General features: G+C 39.1%; 1 protein-coding gene across 1 annotated transcript in view; it reads left to right on the forward strand.

The window, feature by feature from the left end:
- The window catches only part of LOC121861214, a 105,128-nt gene that overhangs the window by 58,432 nt on the left and 19,387 nt on the right, over nucleotides 1–27,309 (forward strand). The window contains exons 7-9 of the mRNA XM_042358846.1: nucleotides 8,753–8,841; nucleotides 17,402–17,487; nucleotides 26,377–26,476. Coding sequence (XP_042214780.1) covers nucleotides 8,753–8,841; nucleotides 17,402–17,487; nucleotides 26,377–26,476 — 275 coding nt within the window. The remainder of the gene's footprint in view (nucleotides 1–8,752; nucleotides 8,842–17,401; nucleotides 17,488–26,376; nucleotides 26,477–27,309) is intronic.

Here is a 27,309-nt window from a genome sequence, read left to right on the forward strand (position 1 = left end):
CGCATTAACAACGGTGCCCGAGGAGTCTGCCCTGAGCTTGCAAATATTTGTTATAATAATAATAGTAATGATAATAATAATAATAATTAATTTAAAATTTGCAGCCCATTACATTGCATCATAAATAGTAAATGTTTGCAGTACTGTAAGGACACATTATATTAATTATATTAGTAATAGTACTAATGAATATATATGCTGGTATTTCTCAGTTTGCACTATCTTTTCATCTAAATATGACTGCTAGTGCAAAGAGCCCTCCCCACCCCAGAGCAGAAATATGCATTCGTTCAGTCTCGTTGTGTTCACGTTAGATCGCCACGTGCCTGCTTGGGTGTGTTGTGTAAGAGCTGCTTGGTGTGACACTCATTGATTCATATTTATCATTGGATTTTATGTCTTTACTAAGTTTACTGTGCATTGGATGAACATGATTCTCTACTTTAGAGTTATGGTATAACGTGAGTTTGGGGAGCTGCAAATATCTACCAGTCTACCTATGAATGAATTTTTTTTTAATTTATGATATTTATCATATTCTATTCTGCATTTCAGGCTTTCAGTTTCAGTTATTAAAATAATGAGTGGCAAAGGTTTAAGTGGAGCTACAAAGCGCAAAGCCAGAAAACAAAAACAACAACAGTATTCTGCTGAACTTAAAAAAATAAGAAGTTACTTTTTTTTTTATATAAACCAAAGTGAGAAAAAAGACTTGCCACACTGTAGTACCTCGTCTGCTGATGTTACACCTACAACTGACCAACTTGGCTGTAGTACCTTGTAAGCTGATGTTATGCCTACAACTGACCAACTTGGCTGTAGTACCTTGTAAGCTGATGTTACACCTACAACTGACCAACTTGGCTGTAGTACCTCGTCTGCTGATGTTACGCATACAACTGACCAACTAAACAAAGAGGACTTACCTGGCTGTAGTACCTCGTCTGCTACACATACAACTGACCAATCAAAGAAAAGTGATGAAATTAAACGGCATGAAATTCAGTACATTGAAACTGATCCTGGTAATGGAAAAGACCAATATCACAGGAACTTCAAATTTACTGGTCAAAGGCTGGGCCAGATACTTGTCAGCATCATGACTCTGGGTTTAAAGGAACATTAAGAGCGTATGGTTCAGGTGAGCATCAGAAATGCCGTTTCCTCCCTAAGTCTGCATTCTTCAGAACTTTGAGTAATGGCGAATCAGTAAAGAGAGAATGGTTATTCTTCTCTAAATCATAAGGTAAACTCTACTGTTTCACATGTTTGCTCCTCTCTAGTACATCTACAAGTTCACCATTTGTGCATGGTTTCAATGACTGGGCATACACCAGCAGAGCTCTTGGTGAACACGAGTGTTCAGTGGATCACAGAAAAACAACTCTAGCCTATGAACAGCGATAAAAAATCGGTAATTGTATTGACAGTGGACTCCATCATCAAATTGAAAATGAGAAGAAATATTGGCATTCATTACTTTTGCTTTTGGTAGTATGAGGGCTTGAGCTGCCACCATGTATGAGGGCTGCTACTGCCACCCTTCATGAGGGCCTGTGTGCCAGTAACAATTCCTTTTACTCTTATATATCACCATTGGTAGCGTGACGATAGGAGGCTCGTGGGTAGGTGTAATGATAGTATCAAGCAATAGGGAAGAAATAACGGTAAATACTGTAGGTAAATAATATACACAATTATACAAATACAAAGTTTATTTAAACATGAATATGAAATTAGAAGAAAGAATTGGTTTGTACTAACAGACGAAATCTATTACTAGGCCCTCAGGCTCAACATACTCACACCATTACTGGGTGGACATATTCAATACACTTCCAACCCTACTGGGTGGACATACTCAATAGCACAACTATGATAGTCACTTAGCACCATAAATACTAGGCAACTGCCACTACAACACTCAGTCGTCAGGAGTGATACTCAAGCAACAGCCATGGGGTCCAGCCACCATGGAGTACTATCTGACGAACTCTGGAGATCCCAGTGGGTTAATTCCACCACACAAATATAGCCCTACTGAGGTAGACATTCATCCACCAATGATGGGGGCTGGTAGTGGTGTGTGGCTTGGTGGTCCAGGGTCACCTCGTGGACCGAGCGTTAGGCCCAGACGAGCCAGCTATGGGGGCTATAGGTGGTCTGAAGTGTCTGACGGCCGGGTCTCACGAAGGTAACTGATCCTACTGGACCTCGGACATGTCCCCAGACATAGTGGATACAACATCCACCCTACAGACACGGCCTAGGCTGCGTTAGGGACCTGTATGGATGAAGGGACGGGCACTTACTAACCGGTGACAACAACAACACGTTTCAGGGGACGTTAAAGACGTAAATATGACTTTACTCAGAGCATATCAACTACGTTACTGTAACACTTGCACAATCAACTATCAATTGGGTCAAATCACTTAAAGAAGGGCAAATTACAACACAGCGTGGAATGGCATACCTGTATGGATGAAGGGACGGGCACTTACTAACGGTTAAAATGCCCGCGTGCCCTCACTCAAACCAGACCAGGGAGTCCACCTACTCCTATTCCGATGAATTAATTTACGGTACCCTCTGACGTTGAAATTGAGACTATGAACTCATTTTCATTCTCTACTATTATCTTCACTAACAATGCTCTGACTCAGCTATCGAAAGCAAAATTAAATTGATTACAAAGGAATGGATGGCAACAGGTCCCAGCATACAGCGTCTGCTCCCATAGACAAAGGCGGGGGAAACAGAGAAAACGGGGGACGTTTCCACTGGGGGACTCGGAAGGTTTTGTGGACGTTTGAGCGTAATATGAATCCTTAAGGTTTTCAGGTTAGCTCTTATCATGACCATTACAAAGCTTCCTCCTTCCCCAAGATTCATCATTATGCGGTAACGTTCAGAAAACACGTAAGTAGTGACATACATATTAAATCATTAATATAAAGTATAAATCCTCATACAAAACATTGCCCAAATTATATCAATAAAAATAGAAAAATAATTCCCTACCGGTGGTCAGGATTAGGTACAAGAAATGGAAATCTGTTAACATACAATTAGAATGTGACACACCTTCATAAAAAATATATTGGGATACATATTACAAAATAGCACCAAAAATAATAGCACATGGGGTTAGGTACATCATGTCATAATAATACTGAATGGCGGTAAATACATCATATCATATAATAATAAATGGTGTTACATACATCATATCATATAATAATAAATGGGGTCAAGTACATCATCATAGAATAATAATGATTTGAGTTAGATACCTCATATCCAATAATAATAATAATAAATGGTGTTACATGTTACAAAATACACCCTCACATCGGTAGATAAAATGCACACTCAAAATTTCCTTACAGAACTCAAATTTCAATGTTCATAGATTATGAAAGTTTCTTTTACGCGATTGGTCAAATGCTGACAGGACACACTGAGATTTAACATAGATTTCTCAAGCTAGGACATAGACGAACGGACCCCATCAAGTCAAAGGAATGATTTGTTGCCCTTAATCTAAAGAGTTATGTCGCACTCGCGAGAGGCAGCACCCTTCAAGGGACTCCGAACGAGCGGGTATTCCCAAGAATTCAATGCTAACGAAACGGTCCTCATGAGAACACCACCAAACCAAAAACTGTCTGTACTTATGGCATTTGCCATGTAGAAGTAATAGCACCATATTTATATGCCCGAATACTCCCTGAAAGTCACGAACTCTACACCTATATACCAACAACACCCAGCCTACGTAGGACTTACCAACCAGAACTTGAGAATTCACCACTGGTATCTTTACTCATACTAGTAACAGATACCCTTCAGATGATTGCATAACTGCCAATACATCTTCCAATCTCTGTCTTTACTGCAAATTGACCCTTCCTCTGCAAAATACTTTTAACCCCCCCAAAAAAACATCCTCCATTTTTTTTTTCTTCTTCAATTACCAAAAGTTACCTACAACAGATTGTGCACTTCACTACCCATCAACAACCAAGGAGGTTCACTTACAAAGCCCACTGTTTCTTAAAGATCCAGTCTAACCACTGGTTTTCTCCTCCTTTACCCATGGCTTTAGCGAGTTTAGCCAGAAGTGCTGGGACTTTTGTTGCTAAATCAACAGCGGCTTTGGCCGTCATGGTCCCCTTATTTGCGTTAGCATCTGCCATTGTGTTACAACAAATCAATACTACAGGTATATCCCACTGTAAATACAATACATGCACAGTGCTCACTCAAGACCCACGGACTGGTACTGATTTTCTGCAATACGACTAACACTCCATGCATCAACTATTCAAACTACTGTTCAGATTATTAATCTCCCAAAAGATAATTTTATGGCATCAAAAATTCACTTAGACACTTTGCCATTCACAGACTCAGTATGGTGCAACACTGCGTGAACACTTCACGAATTTCTGTACTCACAATTCTGGGTCCATACACTCGTATAACATTTTCCATATACCGTATCACCATAAGGTCCTCACATATATAATACTGTATTCTGAAAGTATACTGGCATTAGAGTTCACATAACATGCGTTACACAAAATAATGACCCGTTAGCACCGGGTTAAAATAACTTTAAAATTATAGCATATACATAGGAATATTAATAGTAGGAACTGTAAAATGCCCCGAGATATTAAGTAAATGGAATATATATCCTACCTAACACATAACTAAAGAATATGACAAGTACAGAATTAGCATCCACTTAACCTTTGCATATAGTGCAATGCTTCTGTTAGCACTCAGAATTAAAACACTGGGCACTCCCACGATGGAACATTTCACAACTAGTGCCACGGCCCAAACATGTATTCACTGTCTGTAAGTAATACTGAGTTAACAACGGAAAAAAAATTTTGGGCAGATTGTTACATATCAAAATTCTTCCAATATTAATGAACCTTATTCACACACTACAAGTTATTGTTGCAGGTTTCCTTTTACTTTAAACAAGACTTTTCTAACCTAACTCCAAGGTATTTCTTTGAACTTATTTCACTTTCTCTGCAAACCACCACAAAAAGCTGTACCTCAGAAAAATATGGAACAAAATTATTAGCAATCTGAAATACTCATTAGTTACAGTGGAATGATTATTAAATACCCGTACAGAGAAATGGTTATAACTCAGTTAAAAACTACAGTATCACAGTCATTCCTCCCAACTCGATACTATGTTCATTACATCACCATAGCTGCCACCATTTATGAGGGCTTGAGCTGCCACCATTTATGAGGGCTGCTACTGCCACCCTTCATGAGGGCCTGTGTGCCAGTAACAATTCCTTTTACTCTTATATATCACCATTGGTAGCGTGACGATAGGAGGCTCGTGGGTAGGTGTAATGATAGTATCAAGCAATAGGGAAGAAATAACGGTAAATACTGTAGGTAAATAATATACACAATTATACAAATACAAAGTTTATTTAAACATGAATATGAAATTAGAAGAAAGAATTGGTTTGTACTAACAGACGAAATCTATTACTAGGCCCTCAGGCTCAACATACTCACACCATTACTGGGTGGACATATTCAATACACTTCCAACCCTACTGGGTGGACATACTCAATAGCACAACTATGATAGTCACTTAGCACCATAAATACTAGGCAACTGCCACTACAACACTCAGTCGTCAGGAGTGATACTCAAGCAACAGCCATGGGGTCCAGCCACCATGGAGTACTATCTGACGAACTCTGGAGATCCCAGTGGGTTAATTCCACCACACAAATATAGCCCTACTGAGGTAGACATTCATCCACCAATGATGGGGGCTGGTAGTGGTGTGTGGCTTGGTGGTCCCGGGTCACCTCGTGGACCGAGCGTTAGGGCCAGACGAGCCAGCTATGGGGGCTATAGGTGGTCTGAAGTGTCTGACGGCCGGGTCTCACGAAGGTAACTGATCCTACTGGACCTCGGACATGTCCCCAGACATAGTGGATACAACATCCACCCTACAGACACGGCCTAGGCTGCGTTAGGGACCTGTATGGATGAAGGGACGGGCACTTACTAACCGGTGACAACAACAACACGTTTCAGGGGACGTTAAAGACGTAAATATGACTTTACTCAGAGCATATCAACTACGTTACTGTAACACTTGCACAATCAACTATCAATTGGGTCAAATCACTTAAAGAAGGGCAAATTACAACACAGCGTGGAATGGCATACCTGTATGGATGAAGGGACGGGCACTTACTAACGGTTAAAATGCCCGCGTGCCCTCACTCAAACCAGACCAGGGAGTCCACCTACTCCTATTCCGATGAATTAATTTACGGTACCCTCTGACGTTGAAATTGAGACTATGAACTCATTTTCATTCTCTACTATTATCTTCACTAACAATGCTCTGACTCAGCTATCGAAAGCAAAATTAAATTGATTACAAAGGAATGGATGGCAACAGGTCCCAGCATACAGCGTCTGCTCCCATAGACAAAGGCGGGGGAAACAGAGAAAACGGGGGACGTTTCCCCTGGGGGACTCGGAAGGTTTTGTGGACGTTTGAGCGTAATATGAATCCTTAAGGTTTTCAGGTTAGCTCTTATCATGACCATTACAGTAGAAGTAATAAAGTTTTTGAATGAGCGTTGATTAGCGTTCAAAGGATCTGATCAAGTCATAGGATCACCCCATAATGGTAACTTCTTAGGTATTCTTGAACTAATAAGCAAGTTTGATCCATTTCTGTCTGATCACATTTCACAGTGGAAATAAAAGCAAAGGAAATCCAAGTAACTTGAGCTCCACCATTTGTGATGAACTCATTTTGGTTAAGGGAAAAAAGGTTTTGTCAATTGTTTGCAAAAAGATTCAGAGAGCAAACTACTCCTTATGTTTAGATTCTACACCTGTTACTTCAAGGACGGACCAACTTGCATTCACTATTCGGTATGTTTCTTCGTCTGGTGAACCAGTGGATCGTTTTTTGCTTTCCCTTCCCACCAGTAGTCACACAGGAGAAAATATGTGTGATAAGGTCCTGGACACATTGAATGAATTGGACATAGATATTCAAAATTGTCGTCGACAATTGTACTGTAATGCTGCCAATATGTCTGGGAAATATGAAGGTCTCCAAAGAAAAATCAAACAGGTTTCATGGCAAAAATGTGGAATAGAATACTTATTCAGTTTAATAAAGTGAGCCTAACTCTGCAAAAGGAAAGTGTGGATGTGTGGCTGCTGCCTATATGCCGTGACATCACATGGGGGGGTGAATAGTCATGTACAGTTACAATTCACTGCCTCAATACTTGTACATATGTTCACTTCACACATACACACCCATGCTCTTCATTTTCGTATATATATATATATATATATATATATATATATATATATATATATATATATATATATATATATATATATATATATATATATATATATATATATATATATATATATATATATATATATATATATATATATATATATATATATATATATATACTGTGCAGTGGTCCTCGTTAACACAATTGTTCAAGAGGGTCGTTCGTTAACCGAAAATTTCGTTAACCGAATCCATTGTTTCAATGGGATATTGGGTAATTGGTTCCAGCTCACCGAAAAGTACATACAAAGTAAAAAAAAAATGCAGTAAAGTACACTTACTGGTTGATGATAATGATGGGAATTAGAAGTAGGGGTGGAGGAGACGGGAGAAGAGAGGGAAGTGGGGATGGAGGAGAAATCACCTTTCAGGGGACCCATGCTTGATGCTGTCATTTCACCCATAAAATTTTAAGTTCACTAGGTGTAATTCAAGACTATTTTATTTAAATCAACACTGCGCTGCGCTATATATTATCAATATGTTAACTAAATTTCAGAATGACCAATAATTTCAATGAAAAATGCAAAACATTCAAGACCAACAAAATAGATGTTCACTCCACTGTCAACAGAGAGAGCCCAACTGACGCCTGTTGGCTGAGTCAAGCGTCTGATGGGCGCACAAAAAACTAGTTCCCTGTACTGTCTATATTATCAGTATGTTAACTAAATTTCAGAATGACCAATAATTTTAATATAAAAAATGCAGAAATATTCAAGAGACCAACTTTCTTGATATTTACTTCACTGGAAACGAATGTAAACATAGAACCAATTACTGTATTGGCGGACTAGCTGATCAGCTGATGCGCACAACAAAACGTGTTTGTCGTAAGGATTTCGTTAATCGAACTGAAAATCCTTATGGGAGCTAATTCATTAATCGAACCATTCAAAAATTAAATTTACAACCACAGTAGATTTAGAGTAAGAGAATTGTACAGTACTGGTATGGCACATGGTAATATATATAGCAGTAATGTACAGTGTAGGTACAATATACAGAACTTAAAAAGATTACACAGTATACAGTAGGTACTTCAGTGACAGTGCACATCTTCTCTGTGAAGGATGACAAACTTCAATCCTGACTTGAGTAGGGGAGTGTTCACAAAGACTTATTCACTCATCACTTATTAATTACAGTGGTGGATGTGCTTGCCAGAGATAAAAAAAGAAAATGCAGAACTAGCATCCTCCCTAGGAGTTGGGTAACTTACTAACTGCTGAATGCTATAAATGTATATCAAAACACTTCTAGCTACCCTGCATCATACTAGGGTAAGCTTATATGCATGAAATTTTCTTTCCTGAATATTTCACTCAAAATTTATGGTGTTGCAGATTGTGGTTTGAGTGCCAGCAGCCGCCTCTCTGCCCAGCGGAGGATTGTTGGGGGTACTGAAGCTGGCTTTGGTTCCTTCCCCTGGCAGGTCAGACTCATCTTCTCTTCCTTGTTTTATACAGAACTTAGATTGTTTATGCAGTTGTAAGGAAATTCTGTGAACTAATATATTTATTTAATCTTTATTTTTAAGGTTATGTTATAATCTTTTAACAGCATATCACCTGGGTTTCTATTTTTCAAGTATAGTATAGTATTAGAGTGTACAGTCACAATCCAAAGTTTCTTTACCCACTTACTGGAAGGAAGGCTAAGCCAAGTTTGAAGAAAGGCCAGCCGAACGGACATATATTATGCTTTGTGCTGTTGTTATATATTAATATTCATAAAATAATTATAGCAGTACCAACATAACATATCATGTCAATGTTTTCGATCATATTTCATACCCGTGCTTGAATGTTTTGTCTGTGTTGAGGTGCTGGTGTGTGACCCCCACCATCATCGGGCAACATTACCAAACTACTGAATAAATGTATCTCCGTTCACCTGGCCTTTCTTCAACCTTGGTTTAGCCTTCCTTCGAGCCAAGGGGGTAAAGAAATTTTGGATTGTGTCTGTACAGTATGTATATATTATATATACAGTATATATATATATTTTTTTTTCAGTATGCATTTTTAAATTAATTGTAAGTACAGAGTTTATTACCTCTCAGCAACTGGTGTGGTAAATGCAGTGTATACAGTACCCAGCTTTTTGCTTTCTCAGTTTTTGTTTGATCGGTCATGAAGTTTAAAATTATATGGTTTTTCTTCTTTCAATATATTTTCAATAGACTGTGCTTACATATTGTTTTCTGAACTTTATCTTTCTATATGCACCATTTATAAGGTACTAGTCTTTAATCAGCCATTATTCAGTATTCTTTGGCTTAGGAACCAAGGTGGTTTAATAACATTAATTTATTCTAATTCTAGTATTTTCATAATACAGTTGTACCCCGATTTACGCGGTCAATTGAACCCACAGGGTACCGCGTTAAGTGAAATCCGCGTAAATGGAACAACAGAACATATGGGATTAATTCCAATAGAGACTGGCCCGACCCCCAAACTCCACTTTTTGACGACACACAACTATGTTGTAGTAAAAATTTTATCTTAACTTTATGATGGTATGCACAAACAAGTAATATAGAAGAGGTTAGGTTAGGAAAAATAGAGGTTAAGTTCGGAAAAATAAAGGTTAGGTTAGGAAAACTAAAAGTTAGGTGTAACACTTACGTTAGTAGAAGAGATGGGTCGGCATACGGGGCCTGGAGGGATGAAACTGCCGCGGCTAGGTCAAGTATCGTCTTTCCTCCCTCCCTCCCTCCCCGGGTGGACACGTCACATTACATTAAACCAATTACAGCTAGCAGCAGAGAGGGGTAGGGATGCATGGCCAATCACAGTCCGATACGTCATATGACATCAGTGATAACGCAACAGAGACATGCACTGCGCAACCTTACCGCGCGGCTTACCCAGGCGGAGGTGGGAGCAGGCGGGTGGGGCGAATCTAAAAATAGCGTCGAGCCGGACACTCTGCGCGTATATGGGTAGATGAACCGCGTAAAGTGAAAGTTCGGTTCTGGCGAGGCACCGCGTATATGAGAAATCGCGTAAAGTGAAACCGCGTAAAGCGGGGTAATACTGTATGTCATTCCGTGCATCTGTCACTGGCCAGTCTCCTCTTTTTTTATTCTCTACTTAATCTATTATATAAAGTAAGTAAGGAACTCTTTCATTTGGCTTTGTCCCATTAGTCTCTTCCTTGTCTGGTGTGTGTCTTCGCCAACTATTTCTCTTCACATGTATTAATGGTGCATGCAGCTACAGCTATTATCATAACCTCTTTCATGACTCACTTCTATGGACAACTGGTGATCTCATGGGCAATCATTTAATGCCATAGTATTTGTATCATTGTGGTCGTGCAAGAGTATCCTTATGTGACAATTTCATTGGAGATCCATTGAATGATTTAGGGTTATAACTTAACTTTTGCTCTACTGCACAGTGTGTAAAGTTTGACAGTAGTAATGGAGTTCTTACTTTTTAAATCTGGAGGAAGGATATGGTAAGATATTTGGTAATAATGAAGTAAATAGAATATACAGTTATAAGACCTAAGTTTAGCTCTATAAATATCTGTGTTCACTTTTTGGTTTCAATAATTATGCTAGGATTGTACTTCCGATTTTTGTCAATATAGATTGTGTGATACTGAGGAATGCTTGCCTATGTAATACAGTACAACCCTTTATCCGAAATTCCGAAAACCGAATTTTTTTTTTGTGGAGCAAAACTGTTGTTTTTTTTTGTTTTTTTAAACAGGGATTAGCCCACCCGAGCACAGGTCACTAACCCACATTGGGGTCTGGGAAGCGAAAATGTAAAAATAATTATATCGATCAAACGACTTCACAAAGAAGACGTGTTGTTGTCGCCATGTCTGACCTGAGATCGTATAAGAAATTGTCCCAAATACAGTAATTGAGAGACATCACAAAATAAAAGTCATTACTTCATCACTGTGCTAATAAGTACAAATACCGTATATAAAATCCTCGCGGAGCTTAGTATTTCAGCAATTACAACACAAATTCGCGGAGCTCTCCATTGCGTGTACTTATAGCTGAATCGCCAGGCAACTTTTACTTTTACTTTTATCCTCTTCGCCACTGATCGGCTTGTTAGCCGCTTGGGCGATCGGTCACATCTCTGATTACTTTTCTTTTCATTTATCTTCATCACCAAAAGATCGGCTCGCTAGCCGCTCGGGCGATCGGTCACGTCTCTGTCACGCACTGTTGGCAAATACTGGGCATGCACCTGCTCCTGAATGTACCTGAACCCGCTCCAGTGTTGATCAAGTCTGGTCTTGAAAGAGCTCACACTCTGTGCTGTCACAACACTCTCTGGTAGATTGTTCCAAGAGTTTACAACCCTCACTCCGTAAAAGTTTGCTCTCACGGTTTTCTGGACTTGCGGCTTCTTCAATCTTGAGCTGTGACCCCTTGTGGGGCGAGCGTCCGCCAGCTCCAAGTAAGGACACTCAACTGAGTAGTGCCCCCTGAGATGCTTATACACCTCAACTAGGTCCCCCCTTGCCCGTCTGTAGTATAAGCTAGGCAATTTCAGGCGCTCTAATCTCTCAGGGTAGCTGAGGTGCCGAAGTGCAGGCACCAGTCTGGTGGCCCTCCTTTGAACATTTTCAACCAACTGACAGTCCCTAGCATATGTCGGGGACCAGATGGGGAAGCACTTCACTCCTGAAGATCATTACGAGGGACGGACCGTCTAGATATCTGAACGACCTTCTTATAAGACCCAATAATTTATTTGCCTGATTTACCTTCTTCTCACAGTGGCCCGAGAACTTCAGCTCATTGTCAACATACATACCTAGGTCCTTCTCACACACAGTCTCAACTAGTGCAGTTTCTTCATCCCGTTGGGACATATGATACACCTCCTTACCGTTGGTACGCCCCAGGTGCATCCTCCTACACTTCGTGACATTGAATCTCAGCAGCCATTTCTTCGACCATTCCTGGAGCCCACAGAGGTCCTTCTGCAGCTCTTCACAGTCTGCTTGGTACTTAATTTCTCAAAATAACTTGGCGTCATCGGCAAACATTTGTATGGAGGAGTGTACAACAGCGGGCCCAATACACTGCCCTGTGGTACCCCACTTGCGACAGGTACAGATGACGATTTCATACCATTAATCACCACACACTGCTTGCGGTCTTGTAGAAAGTCTTCTATCCACGCTAGGACATTTCCCCGAATTCCGTACCCTTCCAGTTTGATTTTCAGCCTTTCGTGGGGTACACTGTCGAAAGCCTTGGAAAAATCTAGGTAAATATTGTCGATATTACCACCCTGTTCCAGAATATGGGCCCAAATATCCAATACCTTGAGCAGTTGTGTTAAGCAGGAGCGCCCCGGCATAAAACCGTGTTGGCAATCTTTTACAAGGTTGTTTCGTATTATATGTTCCATTGCTGCATCTCTGATAATACTCTCAAGTACTTTACATATTATGCTGGTCAGGCTCACCGGTCTATAGTTGTTTGTGGAGTGACGATCGCCCTTCTTGAAGATAGGACTCTTATAAGCCACTTCACTTTCCATTCACTGGGGACCATTTGTTCATCCAGGCATTTACAAAACAGGATCTTCAGGGGCTCTGCAAGCTCGTTGCACAACAGAGATGAAGGTGGCAGTGCGTGCGATGGGGGGCGAAGGGCGGGGGTTTCGACAATTGCAATTAAATGCCAGGTAGTGACGTGTCCTCCTAATATTACTTATTAAGTAATTATTAGATGTTTTAATTGCCTGTATGTTGGCCTGGCGAGTTATTGCTAGGCATTAACATACCTAGGTTAAAAGTTAAGTGTCGCATTCTGGGTTGAACAAAAATAATAATAATAAAGAAATATAAGAATGAAAAAAAAAGATCAAAAGTGAGAAACACGACTTAGACCTATGAATTATTATTATTATTATTATTGTTATAATTATAATTATTATTATTATTATTATTATTATTATTATTATTATTATTATTATTATTATTACAGTATTATAATTATTGTTATATTTTAGCCCCTCAGGCCCCAATGTGAGTCAGTGACCTGTGCCCGGGTGGTCTGATCCCCGGTAAAAAAAAAAAAATAATTAAATAAAAAATAAATAAATAAATAAATAAATATAGAGTTATGTTGTGAGGACCACTGGGGCCTCCAAAGTGATGGACGGACAGATGGAAAACACATTAAAATAATGTTGTGTGGTAGTGTACCATGTAACGTATGGCATGAACTAACAGAAGAAATTAAAATTTGTGAAGGCTTTCTTTATATTAGAACCAAATAGTGAATAGAGTACCGAGCCAAGTTTACTCCTACTTGTCATCTCAATTATTATTTTCACATACTGTTCTGTACTGTACTTACTACAAGTGACATGTACAGTATATAAGTTGTAAAGCACAGTACGTACCTCAGTACACCAGACTAATTGCTGCAATACACCCCAGTCTGGACATAACACTGTTTATCTGAATTATTTCAAGAAATTAAACAAAATCTGAATGCTGACAACTGTTTTCACTAATATGACTATTTTGTACTGTAAAGTGTTATATTTGGGAAGTCATTTCAATGTGCTCGTGTGTCTTATGAAAAAAATAAAACACGGAGATGAGAGTGTATCGGAGCAACAAGCAGAAGGTAGTGTAGGTGGGGGCCTCCTCCCCAGGACCCATTTAACATGATTAGCTTCAGCGATGATGCCCGAGTGAGCATCAAGTCACCCGGAAGGGTTGACAGTGCTGAGCTGCTACCATAGCGCTCCGTTAGCTAACATCATTCACCATTACTCTGGCAAGATGTGTTGGGTTGAGAATTCCACCCTGAATGGTTCTCATATAACCCATATTAAGGATACAAGGTTCATCCCAACATAACTCTAGATTGCTAGTAAGACCGGAAGGTCAGCGTCCGGAAGGATCACTAAGACTAGCAGCCTTGGTAAAGTTCTCCTGGAAAGGCTGAACTCGCTACTGAGGACATGAATAAAATAGAGTTATGAAGAGAAAAACTCAACTCTAGCCTTCATGCTGAGAGTACAGTAATTAGAAAACCCAGGGTGGAAGCCCGAATAGTTTTGTGAACAAACATGAGAAGAGGGAGAGGGATGGCCACATGGTATTCATACTTGCACGTGTATAATTGGGACAAAGAATTTTTTTTTTTACAGTATGCAGTATATATACATACCCGGTATACTGTATACAGTATATCTATACACGTATATATATATTCTTTCAGTGAAGATGTGCCCGGAAGGGTGAAAAACAATGTCATTCACTAAGTGACTTGAAAGCAGAGGATATTAGTCACTAACGATCTACTGTCTTCCTAGATAGAAGATGAGCCGTGGTCGCCATGCTTGACCAGACCGTATAAAAAATTGCCCCTAACACAATATCTGAGAGACATAAGCAAAATAAAAGTCACTCGATTTCCTCACCTGTGCTAAGATGTATAAATACCAAATGTAAAATCCTCGTGGCACTTAGTATTTCAGCTATTACAACACAAATTAGCGGAGCCTTCTTTGTGCGTATTTACAGCTGATTCACCAGGCAAGAAGATGACTGTAGCAATGCGTGTGATGGAGGGTGCGGGAGGGGGTTTTGAGAATTGCAATTAAACGCCAGGTAGTGACGTGTCCTCCTAATATTACATATTAAGTAATTATTAGATGTTTTAATTGCCTGTATGTTGGCCTGGCGAGTTATTGCTAGGCATTAACATACCTAGGTATAAAGCTAGACGTCGCATTCTGGATTGAACAAAAATGGCAAATATGATAATGCCCTGTCCTCCTCCCCCCACTACCCTCAGCCTGTTTACATATGCAGTATCTTATCTGTCATACTTAGTAGCTCTCCTTAGGCATACAGCAAATATGATTAGACCACTGTACAGTATTCAGCGAAGAAGATTTTTTTTTAGTACGTATAGTATAAGCATTTTTTATTTTCTATATATTTTTTTTGCCTAATTTCTTAAACTAGGTAGTATTCTACATAATTTTGCCCATTTCACAAAACCCTCAAGTATTCTCATTAAAGACAATACGTACTCTACTTGAAACGTTCACATAAATGAGTGTATGTTATGAGGCACGACACACTGATATGATATGTATGAAGGCAGGACTCAGTCACATGCCATGCAACACCCACCCGTAAACATTCAGTCGCACCTACAAACACACAAACATTCAAACTGATGCTGGATTTTCTGGATTTTTTCAAATTATTTCCAGTGAATAGAGGGGCAGTCCGGAGCACCTCAAAGAGTCTGTAAAAAAGTGAATTCCGGTGTATAGAGGTTCTACTGTTAACAAAAAATTTTATTTAAAGTTTAGTGCAGTGAAAAAATTTAGTGTTAACCTAGAAAATAAGGATCATATGATATTAATACTGCATTAGGATTGGTAACTTAAGCAAGTGTGGGAAATTGCCATAAAACGATGATAATGAAGAAAGTCTTAATTTTTTTAATTATATAAAAAAAAGCGAGGGCATTACTCTATCTGGTAGACTGCAGTTTCAGGTATCAAAAGCAATCCTTTTAATGAATTAGGTATTTTTACTTTGGCTTTGGCTTAAGCCATTACAGTTAATTCTGGGATAAAAGGTCTGTCCAAAAACTGCTACTCTCAAGATAGTTTTTGATAATATTACTGTACTGTCTTTGTAAATTATTTTTCATAATTGCTGTATTATATTGTACAAATTATACATTACAATTTTTAGCCTACTGTATAGGACTACCTAAATGAGATATGTTTATTGTAAACCATATAGTATCACTCTAAGAAAATCTTGCAGAGCAGAGGAAAGGGCAACTTCTGACAGTTTGAAGTTCTCAAGACAAGACATGGAATACAGTGGATGCAGCCAGACATGACATCACCTGACAGTTGGTATAGTAACTAGGATGAGACACCTGACTGATAATGCAAATTATTTAATGGCAGATGTGATACTGCTAGTACAGTATCATGGTAGTAGTCAGAGCACAGCCTGCTCCTTCACAGGGTGTATGAAGAAGAATAGGGAATCCTCTAAATGATGATGGAAAAACCAAACAGGACCTGACCACCTATGCTGAAGACAAGACAGGTGGACTTTGTGTAACATAATGTTCTGGTTTGTTTGCTGACTTGTACAAGTTTTGTATGTACAGTGTAGGTAATTTTAAATGTTCGAGTTAGAAGCCAAGAAAAATTATAGTAATTAAATATATATCTTGCAAGGACACATCTTAAGGAAGATGGATTCATATTTGTTATTATATTATGAAGTCAGCATACAAGACAAACTCATATAAGACAATGTTTTCATCATGAGAGTAACCTCTATTGTTGGTAGGACAAACTGATTAGGTAGAAGACACCAGGGGAAAGTGTTTGACAAGTAAATATTGAAAAGCAGAACTAGATGACAATATCCCATGCTTATTGCTTTAATGATAATAACAGACTGTTTAACTGTATTAAGTCAACATCTTTATGCTTGAATTAGAATCCGGAGTTTATTCATTACTGTATTCTCCTATTTTTAAACCTTTAATTAGCAAGAAGTTTAAGTCTTATAATAAAACTTGCAGTTTAATTTTTCTACCTTAAGAATTGCAGTTAGCGTAATTAATTTGTTTATTTTTTTACCACTATGAATAAGTTCTGTCTTCACCCAGAGTGTCATTTTGATGTTTTTACAGAATTAGTTTACAGCTTCAAATGTAACTGAAGTAATAAAAATCACATAGAAAGTATGTAGTTGATTACGTTAGTAGTGCATACGGGACTCTTGCACAACTAAGCAAAATACGTAGTTTCTTAGAATTCACTGCAGTATGTCTCGTACAATATATTAGTTGATTTTATTTTAATGCTGTAATTGTTAATGGAATGAAGTGGAAAGAGTTGAATACTGTATATAGACTTTTTGTAAGGTTTTTTCATTATTTATTTTGTACCCCATCCTCCCCTACCTTGACCTCACCTGACCCTTAGGCATATATCCGGATTGGTTCAAGTCGGTGTGGAGGATCACTCATCAATCAATATCATGTGGTCACTGCTGGTCATTGTGTTGCAAGGTAAGCTATTACCTTAAACTTTTTATACTTTACTTTATATTTCTATATTCTATAATCTCAAGGTTTTTTCTTTCCAAGTTAGTGCTAAAAATATATTTTTGTGTTAATTGATCTTTCAGGTTTGTGTGTCCTAATTATAAAGTATTATTTTATCTCATTAGTTAGTTATCTGTGAAGTGCATGTATCTAAACCCTCGGAGATAACCTATCTTTACCTTGTGGCTGTAAAGACTTAATACTGTAGTAGAGAACGGTGTGTGAGATAAGGTAATACTGCTGCAAGCAACACCTCTCAGATAAATGGATCAGGGTTGAATCAAGACCATTTGAACCAGTGATTGATTTACAGTCCCTTTAGATGTTTTGAAATATTACAAATGTGGTGAATGTACTTCCGGCCAGGGCCGGCTTAGGGTAGGTGGAGGCCTTGAGGTAAATATGCTTATGGAGGCCCTTTTGTATAAATTAAATAAAAATAACTTTAGATTCTCCTACAAGCTACACGTACAATTGCCTATGTTATGTATGTATGAAAATATATTTCACAGACTAAATGTAAGTGGTGGTAGGTTATTAATCAAAATACAGTATATCATTACAAACTGTACACTTTATTAATATGTATAAATCCATAAAGAACGGACAAACAAAATGAACATAAATTAAACTTCTTTTTCTTTGATATCACATTATATTTTAACATAGGTGCATTGAAACTTTATGTGCCTTTTAACAGAAAATGTTTTGATTAGCTTATCGAAATCAATGTCCTCTAGTACATCTTGTTCCATACTCATAAGTGCCAGATTGACTAATCTCTTTTGAGTCTATAGTTGATCGAAAATAATTTTTCACATATTTCAGTTTGGAAAATGACCTCTCCAGAGAAATTTGGTATCACAAGACTATGATAAATTCATAGAAGTATGTCTATGTTTGGAAATGTTGATTCTAGTCTCTGATCACGAATTATATTGAACGTAAAGTGTTCAAGGCTCATCTCTTACTCGCCAGGCAAGAAGATGACAGTAGCAATGCGTGTGATGGAGGGTGCGGGAGGGGGTTTTGAGAATTGCAATTAAATGCAAGGTAACGACGTATCCTAATATTATGTATTTAAGTAATTATTAGATCTTTTAATTGCCTGTATGTTGGCCTGGCGAGTTCATGCTATGATAGGAACATACGTACGTAGGTATAAAGCGAGACGTCGTAAAAACTTTTTTTTTTTTTTTTTTTCTTGGCAGACAAAAGTTCTCTTACAATATAGCAAAATTGAAACAATTCTGTACCAACTATTCTTTCCAGATCTGATAAATATACATTTACAAGATATTCACATTTTACATTAAGATCATATTCACTGATTTCAAATAAATCCTGTAGAAATCCAAATCTATTATTCAGCTTGGAGTGTGCAGTTGTGTAGTAGGTTCACAGACCCTCAGTACCACCATTATGGACCCCTGGGGTGCAGGGACCCAGTGTTGGAAACTACTGACCAGGTATACAAGACAAAAGACAGTAGGAAATATAATCGCCCAAATAACCTTGTTAGCCGGCACTGACAAGCAGAATGATAAAGTTCTGCTGCCTCCACCACCCTGCAATACAAAAAACATAATAAGTTCAACAACTCCCTGAGAACACATTCCTTAGTGGCCAAATCACCATACTGTGAATGTGTGTACAAAATTTTTTCAGAAAACTTATAGCCTGTGTAAAATGCTCTTCATTATGCACAATACATACCAACAATTAACGTCACTACCCTTGCTGAGATGAAACAGATGAATACCCCACCAACAGAGAAAGAGTAATAAAGAGCAAACAAGATAGAGTTATAAACAAAAACAGCAGGCACAGCATGTAGTGTTTGAAAGGTTGTCACTTTACTGATGTCACTGATGTTTATGCCCCCGATAACATCATCATCAGATGCTCAGTTTAGGTGTACATTAATAATATTTTGCCATGATAAAGGAAGCGAACGCATGTTGGTTGTAATGCGATTCCACTCGAATGTTTTAGGTGTACTGTCGCTTGGCGCGGGGTTATGCAGTGTTTACAGTTCACGTTTGACATCACATGTTCAATTGATTCATGAGTTTTGTTTGTGAAGTGTTATTTGATAGGGTCTCTATAAATTTCATCTTTTTTTTTTCAAATTTAGCTGTTCCCATAAATACTGTATGAAAAAAATAAATAAAAATAATGTTTCGCAGTGCGGGCAAATAGCGTTTTACACCCGCTCTCTCTTTTTCCATCACACGATCAGTTGAAACACGTGAGTTGTTTTGAAGCGTCCTCAGTGATATTTGCTTACTATTTCTCCAATTTTGTGGTATTAATTGTGAATATGGAAAAGAAGAATATCTCCAAGAAGCGTTCTGGTGATCGCATTCCCTGTGGTGATTGTAAATGAAAGGCTATAACACTTGAAGAGAAGCTTGATGCTATCAACTTCAAAATCACTCTTCTCCCCCACCAAGTTATATTCATATTTTTTCAAGGTAAAGTGTTAAATTTATTGTATGATTTCATTATTAGATATGAATGTAACATTTATTTAGACTGTGCTATCCTTTGTGTTAACTAAAAAAGTGTTAAAATGACTAAATATTTGAATATATAACTTGGAAAATTATTTAATAGTACAACCTTCTTGATATTTACTCAAATTTTAATGAATGTAAGCCCTAGAACCGATTTCTGTATTGGCGGACTAATCTTCCAGCTGGTGAACAAGCCAAAGCATGTCGAAACATTTTCGTAAGAATTTCGTTAACCGAATTTTTTTTTGTTAACCGAAATGAAGATTCTTATGGAAGGTAATTCGTTAACCGAAATTTTGTTAACCGAGGCGTTCGTTAACCGAGGGATCACTGTAAATTGAAGTGAAAAACAAATTGGGACAAGCAATCTGGCACCACTGCCGGTAGTAACCAAGTCATATATATTGGTGCCATACAGAAAGTTTTTCTTTTGTGTGTGTGTTTTCTCAGGTACTGAAATGTGCTTACAATCCACCATTCATAGGGAGATACAGTGTACACAGTGATAGAACATAGAGATATATTCGTTGATGAGAACTGGAAAAGAGAACATAAGTAAATAATAGTTAAAAAAAGAAGAAAAAATCCAAGCCAAGCTGTCTCGAACTGCATTTATTGCCTCCATAAAGAAAGTTTTATTTTTTCTCTGTTCTCTAAGGGACTGTGATTGTGCATATGATCCACCATTTATAGCAAGATACAGTGTACTTAGTGATAGAACGTAAAGATACCAACAACTCATCGAGGAGAACTGGATAAAAACAAAAACAGAAAACAATTCAACTTGTCTTGGACGGCAACACTGGACGAACAAGGGTGCCAGGGAGGTCAAGGCCAGCAGCAGGGCAGCTAAGTGATTTTTTAAATAACATTAGTCTGCCACAAGGGCATGATCACTCACACATCTCATTTCATTTAGATTACAATTAGTAGATGTGATTATAAGGTAAGTCATCCCAGAGAGGTAAATTTCTTCATCAGAAGAAATTAAGTGTGAGCATCTGGTGGTTGGCACCAGACAAAGAGGCCTATATATGAAGGCAGTGGAGTGGGGCTTTAAAGGGACCTTGATGCTAAAACCCTGCCACCAAGACACAGATTAGAAGCAATTATCATAGTAATAATAAAGATTAATAATAATATTATTATTATTAAACCGACAATTAGAATTATATCACATTGTAAACTGGGCTTAAGGCTGAGACGATTCGTCCAGAGTCTGCACAATCCCCCCTCCTCCCCAACAATGACAGTCACGAGGCGTAGAGAATCAGGGGCTAAAACCCCAGCATCACCAGGAAGTCTGTTGCCGTGCAATTACTGCAGGGCGACGTCTGATGTAAATTGTGCGGATCTGGGCTATACAGAATTCAGGACAATACATAATAAGGTAAAACATGAAGGCTGTTGCTGGTATTGTCCTGACTGCAAAATCAAAGTAAATAAGGCGATTGCAAACCATTGGGGAATGAGAATCCTAGGGACGAAAGTAGATGAAGCTGGATCCTTGCTGGTTGCCAAACTAGAACAAGTTGGGAAAGAGATACTTGCTAAGACTGAGGAAGTAGCTGATAGAATGGAGGGAGTAGTGAGGAATAGTTATGCTCAGGCTTTAGCAGGGCCACAGAAGGTGATGGAAAGAAGAGTAATACAGGATCCTAACAGGTTTTACAGCAGCTAGGGACTCTGAAGAAGTGTGTCGAAGAGATGGCAACTAGCAGACCTAATGTTAGGGGAGAGGAGAAACAATGGGAACGTTTTGAGCACAGGAACAAAGTAATAGATTTTGCAGTCCCTGAGAACCAGTCGGAGGAAGCTGAGAGTAGGAAAACACACGATAAGTTGCAGTTTTGGAATATATGTACAGAGGCTCTGAATGTGAGAAGGCTACGACAAAAGCAGGAGAACAAGCCTCGGTCCCTCAGGATCACACTAGTCAGTGAAAATAAGAAATGGGAAGTTATTCGGCAGGCAAAAAACTTAGTAAGGTAATGCAGATGGAATAGCACAAAAAACTCCAACAGGGCCTGAAGCAGAGGAAGGAGGAGTCAACGGGAACGGGTGTACATGGGTTATATCCAGGGGGAGGGTAGTGGAAGCAAGAGCATCAGCACAGACCTGGGGAATGGAGGGACCCCCCCCCCCCTTAGCTGCTCTACCTCCCACCCAGGAGCAGGCGAGCGCCATGTAAACAATGACATCTCTGGCCACACCCCGCAAAATACGATGTATTTAGCAAATGCTGCAGCTGCTGAGAATGGACGAGGGCCGGAGTCACTCCCAAAATCAGAGATGTTACCAAGAACAAATTCCAGCTTGAAAGTCATGTACACTAATCTTGACACATTCCTTGATAAGAGAGAGGAGTTTGAAACACTACTAAAGGTACATCAACCCGATATAGTAGGTGTTGTAGAACTGTTGTAAAAGAACAGGAGAATCAACCAGGAGGAATCTGAGTTCACTATTGACGGATATGACTAATTTACGAACCTTTCTCAAGTAACTTTCAAGAGGGGTGTGGTTATCTATGCTAGACCTTAGAGCCAGCTAGGTGAGGGTATAGGGAGAGGATGTTTTTGAAGAATTCAAGTGGTGTAAAATTGAATTAGAGGGAGGAGACTTACTTATCGTCAGGTGTAGCTTATTAAACCAAAGGAATTTAATAGACAATGCAATGGTGCTCAACCCTAGCCACCTCCTTATCATGGGGAACTTTAACTATGGCGACACTGACTGGAGAAATGAAACCATGTCAATTGGCTTAAATAACCTTGCTAATCTTTTTTTAGAAACTGTGATGATAGAGAATTTTCTATTCCAACATATTAAAAACCTGACTCATTACAGAGGGGAGCAGACACCCAAGCCACTGGACCTCATGATAGCAAACGAGGAGGGTATGGTGGCCAATCTGAAACACCTAGCCACCGTTGGCACCAGCCATCACGTAACGTTGTCCTTTAGGTTTAACTGTTACTTGGTTCATGACAAAACCAGGCCAAGATGCAAATATTACAAGAAATTGTGACGAATGCAGACACTACGCTGAATATCATAGCCAGTAAAGTTAACCATTTGATTGAAAAATATATACCCAAGACCAAACCCAGTGCCTCCGGGAATACAAGGAGACCACTACACATGAACCATGCGGCAGTCGACAAAGTTAAGAAGAAAACCCCAAAATTCAAGACGTTGGTTAGGACAAACGATGAGCAGGATAGGAGGATGTATGCCACATCCAGGAACCAAGCAAAGTCAGAGTGTAGAAGGGCTGAAAAGGAGTTCCAGAGGGTGATTGCAAGCAAGGTCAAGTCAAACCCAAAGGAGTTTTACCGCTATGCAAAGTCTAACTTAGAAACGCTAGTAGGAGTATCGGACCTGAGGCTTGAAGATGGCAGTTACACAGATTCTGACCAGGACAAAGCAGAGGTGTTGAACAGTCTCTTTGCCTCGGTGTTGAACACTTTCTTTGCCTCGGTGTTCACAATGGAGGATGCGAATAATCTTCCTGCTTTTGAGGACAGACGGTTTGACACAGCACTGACCCACATTGTGTTCTCAGGAAAGGTTATAAGAAATAAATTGTCGAAGCTAAAGGCTCATTGGAGTCCCTGCCCTTACATGGTGCATCCCAGAGTGCTAAGAGAGTTGTGCAATGAGCTTGCTGACCCCCTGAAGATCCTGTTCTGTAAATGCCTGGATGAGCAAAAGGTCCCCAGTGTTTGGAAAACGGTTAATGCGAGTCCTGTTTTCTAGAAGGGCGACTAACACTCCACGAATAATTATAGACCAGTGAGCCTGAACAGCATACTGTGTAAAGTACTTGAAAGCATTATAAGAGATGCCATGATGGAACATCTACAGTCTCTCCTCGACTTACGACAGGGTTCCGTCCCGATGACCAGGTCGTAAGTCGATTTGGTCGGAAGTTGAAAAGGCGAAAATAATACATAGAAATTTTAAAATGAAATACAGTAGTACAGTAAAAGTAATCAATAATGAAAAAATAATAAAATGTTACTGTGCACTTACCTTTAATGTAGTCAGCTGAATGCACATTTCGACCAAACATCGGGACTCGAAAATACGTAATGTGAAAATTATTTTATACGACCATGGCCGTCTTACAGTATGTCCAGGTTGTCGTAAGTCGAATATGTCGTAAGTTGAGGAGAGACTGCTATGAAACAACCTTGTAAAGGATTGCCAACACGGTTTTATGCTGGGACGCTCCTGCTTAACACAATTACTCAAGGTACTGGATGTTTAGACCCGAATTCTGGAAAAGGGTGGCAAATGACAACAATATATACCTAGATTTTGCCAAGGCTTTCAACAGCATACCCCATGATAGGCTGAAAATTGAAACTGGAAGGGTACGGGATTCGCGGAAGTGTCCTAGCGTGGATCAGAGACTTTCTCTAATGTCGCAAACAGTGTGTGGTGATTAATGGCATGAAATCGTCATGTGTACCCATTATAAGCGAGGTAACATAGGGCAGTGGAATGGGCCAGCTGTTGTTTGTTTGCTTTATAAATGACATGCCAGAAGCTGTACACTCCTCCATACAAATGTTTGCAGATGATGCTAAGTTATTTAGGGAAATTAATAACCAAGTAGACTGTGAAGAGCTGCAGAAAGATCTCTGTGAGCTCGAAGAATGGCCAAAGAAATGGCTGCTAAGATTCAATGTGACGCAGTGTAAGAGGATGCACCTGGGACGTACTAACGGTAAGGAGGCATATCATATGTCCCAATGGGACGAAAAAGCTGCATTAATTGAGACTTAATGTGAAAAGAACCCAAGTGTGTATGTTGACAATGAACTGAAGTTCTTGGGCCATTGTGAAAAGAAAGTGAATCAAGCAACTAAATTATTAGGTCTTATAAGAAGGTTGTTCAGATATCTAGAGGTCTGTCCCTCAAAACGATCTTCAAAAGCGAGTTGCTTCCCCACCTGGAGTACTGACACCCCATCTGGTCCCCTAGATATGCTTGGGACTGTCAGTTGATTGAAAATGTTCAAAAGAAGGCCACCAGACTGGTGCCTGCTCTTAGGCTCCTCAGCTATCCAGAGAGATTAGAGAGCCGCAATTGCTTAGCTTATACTACAGACAGATAAGGGGCAACCTAATTGAGATGTATCAACAACTGAAAGGGCACTACTCAGTTAAGTTTCCTTACTTGGAGCTGGCAGATGTTCACCCGACAAGGGGTCACAGCTCAAAGTTGAAGAAGCTGCAAGTCCAGAAAACTGTGAGGGCAAACTTTTCGGAGTGAGAGTTTTGAACTCGTGGAACGTGGAACAATCTGCCAGAGAGTGTTGTGATGGCACCGAGTGTGAGCTGTTTCAAGACCAGACTTGACCAGCACTGGAGCAGGTTCAGATACATTCAGGAGCCAGTGCATGCCCAGTACTTGCCAACAGTGCGTAACAGAGACGTGACAGATCGCTGAAGCTGCTAACGAGCCAGTCAGTGGTGAATAAGAAAAAAGTAAAAAAAAGTATCGTAAGTAACCAAAGAACTCAAAGAAGCACACAAAAATCCTCGATAGAAAATATTATGTGATGTGGGTGTGTGTGTGTGTGCAGACCTGTTCCATTCCTAAGTGGGAAACACAATAAACCCACAACTTCCAAAACTGATTGTCTGGTAATTAGGATGTGAAACACCTTGGAAGATTTCTTTGGAAACTCAGAGTTTTTAAATGTTTTTTTCCATATTTGAGGCCTGTTCAACTCTATGAACAGGCACAATGGTTGGACCCAAGTTAGGTCATTCTGCAAACTGTTAAAACCCATAGTATATAAAATCAACCAAGCACTGGATTGTCTGGTCCCGTGTTTAAGAGTTTGAAATTATATCATTTATCCTAACAGGAGGTGGAGGTGACAGTGAGACAGTCATTCAGTGTAAGCAGATGACTGAGACTGAATTGGAGAAATTAGTCCTATAATCCATTATGTTTGATCCAGGTGAAGGGTGAGGCACCTTTTTATTGATTAGCTTTAAGTGATAACTATTATATAAAAAAATCCCCTCAGAGACTTGTGTGTGACAGGAAGGTGTTAAGTAATTTATGAATTACTTGCAGCCATCTACAGTGTGTGGAAGTTCTTCTAGACTTAGTGAATAAAATACACAAGTCTCCAGCAAAGGGTGCCAGGCTATAAAAATCCTGCAACTTGAAATACAGCTTACTGAAGAATTAATTGCCTATGTACAGTATTTATATATTTTTAAGGTGAAAAATATATTAATTTGCTAAATTGCAATTTATTTTGATTTGTTTTTTAACAGTCTTAATATATAAACTTCATTACAGGGCACGACCACACCAAATTCGGGTGACACTGGGTGACTATGTTCTCAACTCAGAACAGGAGCCTCTTCGTCCAATTATCTTTGGAGCCACTGATATAAAGGTAACTTCATTACTGTCACTGAATAGAAAATTATCATGACGTTCGGTGTTAGATCATAGTTGTCTCTCCTCTGTTTTGAGGAAGACAGAGAACTGATCTCAAGCACTGTGATACAGTATCAGCATTGTAATCACTGTTAAGTTTGAGTGTGTGGGTCACCTTTTAATAACTCAGTAGATGCATCTGCTCATAATGCTTTTGCTTCTATCTTGTTCCTTTCAGCAAAGAACATACAGTATTAAAAAATTGTGTGCAGGATAGGACAGGAGAAGCAGATTTAGGTCAATACTAACATTGTGCCAGAGGAACTTTAGGTTTATTTTGAATACACTAATCTTATTATTGTCTGGAGTCTCTGAGTCAGATGTTGGTGAGAATGGGAAAACACAAAGCATGATGAATTTTTGAGACTTATTTGCAAAGGGCCTGCATATAACATCTGTCCCAGGTAAAATAGATAGGCTAAGGGGGAAGCAAAAGAATAAACCACATCTCCTCAGGATTACAGCAGCAAATGAAAAAACAAAGTGGCACATCATGGCAGTGGCAAAAAACTAGGTAGAGTTAGATCCTATCCTCTCAGAACACTTTCGTAATCAGGTTACAACCAAGGCACAATCAAACCCCCAAAGCTTTTTTATATTTTGCAAATTCAAATGAAGGATGTTAATGTTATACAGGGGTAATGTATTACTGTGCTTCAACTACTAAGGTTTTTAAACACATAACAAGGTTAGTAATTACACTAGTCCATTAACAGTTGAAAGAGTTGAGAGATAGAACTCTGTCTCAAATCTGAGGCTGGAATAGGGTAGTTGTGCAGACTCTCACCA

Source organism: Homarus americanus, unplaced genomic scaffold (genome assembly GCF_018991925.1).
Source record: "Homarus americanus isolate GMGI-L3 unplaced genomic scaffold, GMGI_Hamer_2.0 scaffold40248, whole genome shotgun sequence".
NCBI classification, from domain to species: domain Eukaryota; kingdom Metazoa; phylum Arthropoda; class Malacostraca; order Decapoda; family Nephropidae; genus Homarus; species Homarus americanus.